We start from the raw sequence: 7500 nt of genomic DNA, 5'->3' as shown, positions 1-7500 counted from the left end.
AGAGGAAAAAAAGAAGGAGGAGGAGGAGGAGGAGGAGGAGGAGGAGGAGGAGGAGGAGGAGGAATACATACATAGGAATACATAGGAAAGACGAGTGACAGGAGGCCTTGCGACCTATAACGAGGTCACTCGTTTACTAAACTACACGTACAGAAGCTACATACTTAGTAGGAGGTAAGGATAGAACAGATGAAGGAGGAGGAGGAGGAGGAGGAGGAGAAAAATAAGAAAAGAGAAGAGGAGGAGGAGGAGGAGGATGATGATGATGAGGAGGAGGAAGAGGAGGAAGGGGAGGAGGAGGAAGAGGAGAAGGAAGAGGAAGAGGAAGAGAGAAGGAGAAGGAGAAGGAGAAGGAGAGAGAAGGAGAAGGAGGAGGAGGAAGGAGGAGGAAGGAGAAGGAGGAGGAAGGAGGAGGAGGAGGAGGAGGAGGAGGAGAAGGAGGAGGAGGAGGAGAAGAGGGAAGAAAAGGAAGAGGAGGAAGACAAATTTGAAGTCAGATAACACGAAACAAAAAGGACATTATTATACGGAAGAAAGACGAGGAGGAGGAGGAGGAGGAGGAGGAGGAGGAGGAGGAGGAGGAGGAGGAGGAGGAGGAGGAGGAGGAGGAGGAGGAGGAGGTAGTAAGGGAATGTTCCTCTACCTGAACTCACCTGCAGGTTACCCAGGTGAGAGAAACGGAGGAGAAAGTCAACACATTCTAATAAGATTCCTCCTCCTCCTCCTCCTCCTCCTCCTCCTCCTCCTCCTCATCCTCACACGTCAACCCATCCCCATCTTCTATCACGCTAGTCAACAGAAAACAGGACACGCGCATAGAAACTTCAAGGTAAACTAATGTAAATGAGAGAACGAGGCTTAGAAAATTATGCTGAATCTTGGGTTAGCCTCACGTGGTTTGCTAAGGCGAAGTCAAGGAGAGGAAGTGATGTGGAAGAGGGGAGGTGAGGGGAAGTGAGGGGAGAGGGGGGAGAAGGGGGATGTTACTATGGCAACCAGTGTCATGGGTGAGAGAGAGAGAGAGAGAGAGAGAGAGAGAGAGAGAGAGAGAGAGAGAGAGAGAGAGAGAGAGAGAGAGAGAGAGAGAGAGAGAGAGGGAGAGAGGTTGAGAGAGAGTGAAGGAGAGAGAGAGAGAGAGACTTCCTAGTGGCAGCCAGACAGATGTGGCGTGGCATGATGAAAGTGAAGGGACACAGAGGAGCGACTTTGTGGCACACACACACACACACACACACACACACACACACACACACACACACACACACACACACACACACACACACACACACACACACACACACACACAGTTAGTTCGTCTGTTGGTGGTGGTGGTGGTGGTGGTGTATAGTAATTCCCACGAGGAGGAGGAGGAGGAGGAGGAGATTACCTGAGGACACCAATAAACACTAACTTCCACTTGTCCTAGTTTTTGGTTCTCTAACAGAAATCAGTTGTGTGTTTGACCTACTCTCTCTCTCTCTCTCTCTCTCTTGTTTACCTCATCTGCATGTTTTAATATGAAAATGATTAGGAAGAGGAGGAGGAGGAGGAGGAATACAAAGGAATACAAAGGAAAGCCAAACAGCAACAAACCTGTTGGTCCTTTCGAGGCTGTTTGGTAACTACTTCTACTTCTAACTGGCTACAGATAAGAGACAGGACAGTACAGGAGAAGGCTCCTCCCCACCCACCACTCCCTCCAGCTTTCGCTGGCATGGAAAATAGCTTGGAAAAGTACCATGCAGTATGGAAAAACTGACATGGAATTTTCACAGGAAAGGATGAAAGGAGATTCTATTATTCACCCTACGGTGAACTCTACATATCTATCTATAAGAAAGTTAATATAGTATCATGTTTAATTATTCAGACAAGAAGAGAGCTTGTTGGGGTTATTCTTTAAATATTTATCAATTTTGTTTTTGAATGATGCAATGGAAGTACTGTTTACTATTTCTGAAGGAAGCTTATTCCAAATGTTAACTATTCTATTAAAGAAAAAGTGCTTTGCCTCGTGGGTTTTAAAGCGTTTTGGTGTAATTTTAAATCCATTATTCCTTGTTATGGTGGAATGATCAATAGTAAAATATTTATTGACATCAAGGTTGTTGTATCCCTGAAAATTTTGAAAACTTCGATTAGGTCTCCTCTTATCCTGCGCTTTGTTAAGCTGAATAAATTTAATGCTTCCAGTCGTTCCTCATACGGCTTGTTTCTCAATCTCGGAATCATCTTGGTCACTCTACGCTGGATCCTTTCCAGTTTTTCAATGTCTTTTCTGTAATATGGTGACCAGAACTGCACACAGTATTCAAGCTGAGGACGCACCAATGAGTTATATAAAGTAAGGATAACTTTTTCTGATTTAAATTCAAAGGTTCTTCCAATGAACCCAACTAATTTATTTGCATTCTTTACTGCTTCTGTGCAGTGTTTGCTCGGCTTGAGATCTTTAGACACCACAACACCAAGATCTTTTTCATTCTCAGCACTTGCCAGAGGTACATTACTCATTACGTATTTTGCTTGTACATTGTTACTTCCAATGTGTAGGACTTTACACTTTTCTATATTGAATTTCATTTGCCATTTTTCTGCCCAGCGTGTCAGTTTATTTAAGTCACACTGTAGTTCTTGCCATTGTGACGTTGATGTAACTTTGCTCATTATTTTGGTGTCGTCCGCGAATTTGCTTATTTTACAAGTGATTCCTTCATCAATATCATTAATATAAACAATGAAAAGAACTGGTCCTAATACAGAGCCTTGAGGAACACCACTTTTCACATTGTGCCACTCTGATTCTTTTCCATTTATAACAACACGTTGCTTTCTGTCAGAGAGCCAGTCTTCCAGCCATTTCAGGGTATTTCCAGCTATGCCGTGAGCTTTTACTTTGCTGATTAGCCTCTTGTGAGGGACAGTGTCGAAAGCTTTCTGGAAATCAAGATAAATAACATCCACTGCTTTTGTCTCGTCATACGAGTTAAAAACTTCATAAAAGAAGTCTAGTAGGTTTGTTAAGCAGGATCTCTATTTCTGAAACCATGTTGTGAATCTTTCATGATCTTATTTTCTTCTAAAAATTTGACAATCTTATCTCTGATTATCGTTTCCATCAGCTTGCACACTACTGAAGTAAGGCTGATTGGTCTGTAATTAGCTGGGAGTGATTTATTTCCTTTCTTGAAAATGGGCGTGACATTTGCTAGCTTCCACTCCTGGGGGACTTTCCCTGCTTGTAAAGTTTTATTGAAATGAGGAGGAGGAGGAGGAGGAGGAGGAGGAGGAGGAGGAGGAGGAGGAGATGAAAAGATGGAGGAGAAAGAGGTTTTAGAAAAAAAGAGAAAAATATATAAACCAAAAGGTAGAAAACAAATAAATCATAAGAGAAACAAAACCTGAACTAACAAAATGAATACAAATAACAACAATAAGAAACACACACACACACAGAGAGAGAGAGAGAGAGAGAGAGAGAGAGAGAGAGAGAGAGAGAGAGAGAGAGAGAGAGATACAGAGAAACAACTACCAATATTCCTCTCCCCTCACTTTCCCCTCTTTCTCCCGTTTCTCTCTCTCTCTCTCTCTCTCTCTCTCTCTCTCTCCCTCATTGTCCTCTCACTATCCCTACCCTCCTCTCACTGTCCTTTCTCATTTTTTCCTCACTCTCCTCTCACTTTCCCCTCTCTCTCCCCTCACTTTCCTCACTTTTTCTCTCCCCACTTTGCCCTCCTCCCCTTACTCTCCCATCACTTTCCTCTTTCTCTCTACCCCTCACTTTCCTATCTCTCTATCTCCCTCTCCCCTCACTTTCCCTTCATTGTCCTCTCACTCTCCCCTCTCATTTTTCCCCTCTCTCCCCTCACTCTTCCCAACTCTTTCCTCACTTCCCCTCACTTTCCCCTCACTTTTCCCCTCTTTCCCCTCACTTTCCCTCAGTCTTACCTTCCCGAGGCGTGCGTGTGAGAGCCAGGAGTGGAGGAAAAGAGGGAAAACCGTCTGATCTTCATATGCACCCTCATCCTCCTCCCCTCCTTGCCACTCTCCCTCATCCTTCCCCTCACCCCCTCTCCCCTCTCCCTTCAGACAACAGGTGGGGCTCAGGTGCAGCGAGGGGACAGGTGAGTGGGCGCGGCAGGTAGGCAGGTGGGCAGGTTAATTGGTTTCACGCGTCAGGTGTTACTCGGCGCAGTCAACAGGTGTGCCATATTGCTCCCACGCTCACGCACGCTCCAGTAACTTCACTTATGCTCTCTCCGCCTCGCCTTGGTGACCGCACACGCACGCACGCACACGTCTTAGTAGCGTCAAGTGTCATTTTGTTAGGCTTATGCATTATATTTTAGTTTCCCTTTCAATTTTGTATTGTTTGCCTCGTTTTCTTTCAGTTCTTAGTTTTTTTTTTTTCTTTTTCCTTCGTTTTCTTTTTTTTTTTTTTTTTTTTTTTTTTTTATTCTAGTGACCTTGAACGATTCTGTGACTTCTGACCTGGTGACCTTATGATTAGTAATGACTATAACTCTCTCTCTCTCTCTCTCTCTCTCTCTCTCTCTCTCTCTCTCTCTCTCTCTCTCTCTCCTTGACTCCAATTTGAAGTAGAAAAGAGTAATTAATTCATGGCCACTTCAACCAAAGCTCAGAATTATGAATGGGATTTATACTTGAGAGGAGGAGGAGGAGGAGGAGGAGGAAAGGAGCAGAAATTGAAGGGGACGTGTTTTGGCATTGAGAGAGAGAGAGAGAGAGAGAGAGAGAGAGAGAGAGAGAGAGAGAGAGAGAAAGGGGAGGTAACGCGTCAGAAGGAGACTAAGAGAGGAAATTAATCTCCCTCTCTTCTTCCTCTCTCTCTCTCTCTCTCTCTCTCTCTCTCTCTCTCTCTCTCTTTGTAAGGCATCACCTGTCGTAATTACTCTCACCTGTGAAAAGACACACACACACACACACACACACACACACACACACACACACACGCCATAACAAATTTCGTGGTAGAGTGATGCTAAAATAATTTAATGGTGATGTCACGGTTCGGTGGTGGTGGTGACTGTGGTGAGTGTGGTGTGGTGTGGTGTGGTGTGGTGAGATGTTGTGGTATATTTGACGAGTGGTAGAGCTGTGGAGAAATGTGGTGTGGTGTGGTGTGGTGTGGTGTGGTGTGGGGAGCCACAATACATAATTCAACATGGCGAGAGGATAAATATGGAAAGTATGGAAGAAAGAAACGAGAGAGAGAGAGAGAGAGAGAGAGAGAGAGAGAGAGAGAGAGAGAGAGAGAGAGAGAGAGAGAGAGAGAGAGAGAGAGAGAGAGAGAGAGAGAGAGAGAGAGAGAGAGACGTGGAAAAATTTTGTAATTAATCCTATTACTATCGTGCCTTATAGAGAGAGAGAGAGAGAGAGAGAGAGAGAGAGAGAGAGAGAGAGAGAGAGAGAGAGAGAGAGAGAGAGAGAGAGAGAGAGAGAGATCTGTCATCCGGTCGGTCTTTTCTCCTAATCAGAAGCATCCGTTCTCTCTCTCTCTCTCTCTCTCTCTCTCTCTCTCTCTCTCTCTCTCTCCCAGTCTCCTGTATTTCCACCCGAGATTGATTCCCAGAGAGAGAGAGAGAGAGAGAGAGAGAGAGAGAGAGAGAGTGTGTGTGTGTGTGTGTGTGTGTATAGCGAGCGTGCCAAACTAACTGACAGCAGAAGGAGATGAGGGATGAGAGAGAGAGAGAGAGAGAGAGAGAGAGAGAGAGAGAGAGAGAGAGAGAGAGAGAGAGAGAGAGAGAGAGAGAGGAGGGGTGTAAGTAGGAGGAGCAATATATAAGGCAAGAAGAGGCACTCAGATACCTCATAATGTACCTTACCACCTCCTCCTCTTCCTCCTCCTCCTCCTCCTCTTCCTCCTCCTCCTCCTCCTCCTCCTCCATAAGATTAATGAAAGAAAATCTCGTATGTATTAATTTGCAAACAAAGTTAATTACATTTGTAAATCTGAGAGAGAGAGAGAGAGAGAGAGAGAGAGAGAGAGAGAGAGAGAGAGAGAGAGAGAGAGAGAGAGAGATTTATCGTTTTACCATTTGAAAGAGTTGAGAATGAATTATAGCGGTGAAAGTAGTAGTAGTAGTAGTAGTAGTAGTAGTAGTAGTAGTAGTAGTAGTAGTAGTAGTAGTAGTAGTAGTAGTAGTAGTAGTAGTAGTAGTAGTAGTAGTAGTAGTAGTAGTAGTAGTAGTGGTGGTAAGGTGCACAGCATTAACATGGTTTCTCGACCTTCGAAAAATGTCAAGGTGGTGGTGGTGGTGGTGGTGGTGGTAAAGGTTGGCTTGGTCGCGTTATAGTGGTAGTGATAGTGGTGGTGGTGGTGGTGGTGGTGGTGACAACAAGTAAACACAAACACAATACAAAACATTGAAGAGAAAGAGAGAAGAGATACGGGTACATGAATGGAGGAGGAGGAGGAGGAGGAGGAGGAGGAGGAGGAGGAGGAGGAGGAGGAGGAGGAGGAGGAGGAGGAGGAGGAGGAGGAGCACTCAATCTTCTAACACATCACACATCACCAGCATCACCACAGCTGCAACATTCCTCCCCTTCCCCTCTTCTTCCCCTTCCCTCTCCCTCCTCTCCCCTTCCTCTATCTCCCTTTGCATTCAGATTTCAACACATGCCTTTTATTTCCTTCCCTTCACCCTTCACCTTTCTCCCATTCTTTTCCTCCCTATGCTTCAATCCTCCTCCTCCTCCTCCTCCTCCTCCTCCTCCTCCTCCTCCTCCTCCTCCTCTTCTTCACCTGAATCAAATAAATACTTGACCTGTCAGTGAACTTTGACCTTTTCGATCTGAATGACCCACTACACACACACACACACACACACACACACACACACACACACACACACACATAATTCCACAGACTAAATTATATAAAAATATTTCATTAATTTGTCCCTCCTTTGTCTGTCTCTCTCTCTCTCTCTCTCTCTCTCTCTCTCTCTCTCTCTCTCTCTCTCCCTCACTTGTCAAACAGAAGGGATGGACAGATAGAGGGAGTGAGAGAGAGGGAAGGAAGGGAGGGGAAAGGAAAGGAGGAAGGGAGGGGAGGGAGGGAGGGAAGAAGGGAGGAAAGGGGAGAGTGAGGGAAGGAGACGGAAATACGGAACAAAAAAAAAAGGGAGAGGCAAAACATAGATAAAAGAGTGAGAGGGGAAAAAGAGGGGAAAAAACATAACTTATTGCACGTAAGAGAAAGCAAGAAAACATAAAAGGAAGAGGGGAGAAGGAGGAAGAGGGAGAGAGGAAGGGAGTGAGGGGAATAGGGAGGGGAGCTGATGGGCATTTAAAAACCGAAGAGGAATGGGAGGAATGCAAAAACAAACACACTTTTAAAAGGAAAGAAGAAAGATGGGAAACATGAGAAGGATGAAGAGGAGGAGGAGGAGGAGGAGGAGGAGGAGGAGGAGGAGGAGGAGGAGGAGGAGGAGGAGGAGGAGGAGGATCAGGTGCATGTTACTATGGGTAAAAGAG

At 45.2% G+C, this 7500-nt stretch overlaps 1 protein-coding gene across 7 annotated transcripts in view; it reads right to left on the bottom strand.

The window, feature by feature from the left end:
- Positions 1-7500, bottom strand: part of LOC123509991 (IQ motif and SEC7 domain-containing protein 1-like) — a 186231-nt gene that overhangs the window by 61101 nt on the left and 117630 nt on the right. Inside the window, exon 1 of one of the 7 annotated variants that reach the window (XM_045264643.1) lies at positions 3949-4433. The exons of the other annotated variants lie outside the window; for them this stretch is intronic. Coding sequence (XP_045120578.1) covers positions 3949-4055 — 107 coding nt within the window. The 5' untranslated portion in view covers positions 4056-4433. Of the gene's footprint in view, positions 1-3948; positions 4434-7500 lie in introns of those variants that run through there. 7 annotated transcript variants of the gene reach the window in all.

This window comes from Portunus trituberculatus, chromosome 28 (assembly GCF_017591435.1).
Source record: "Portunus trituberculatus isolate SZX2019 chromosome 28, ASM1759143v1, whole genome shotgun sequence".
Classification (NCBI taxonomy): Eukaryota; Metazoa; Arthropoda; class Malacostraca; order Decapoda; family Portunidae; genus Portunus; species Portunus trituberculatus.
This window is presented reverse-complemented; position numbering and strand designations above follow the sequence as displayed.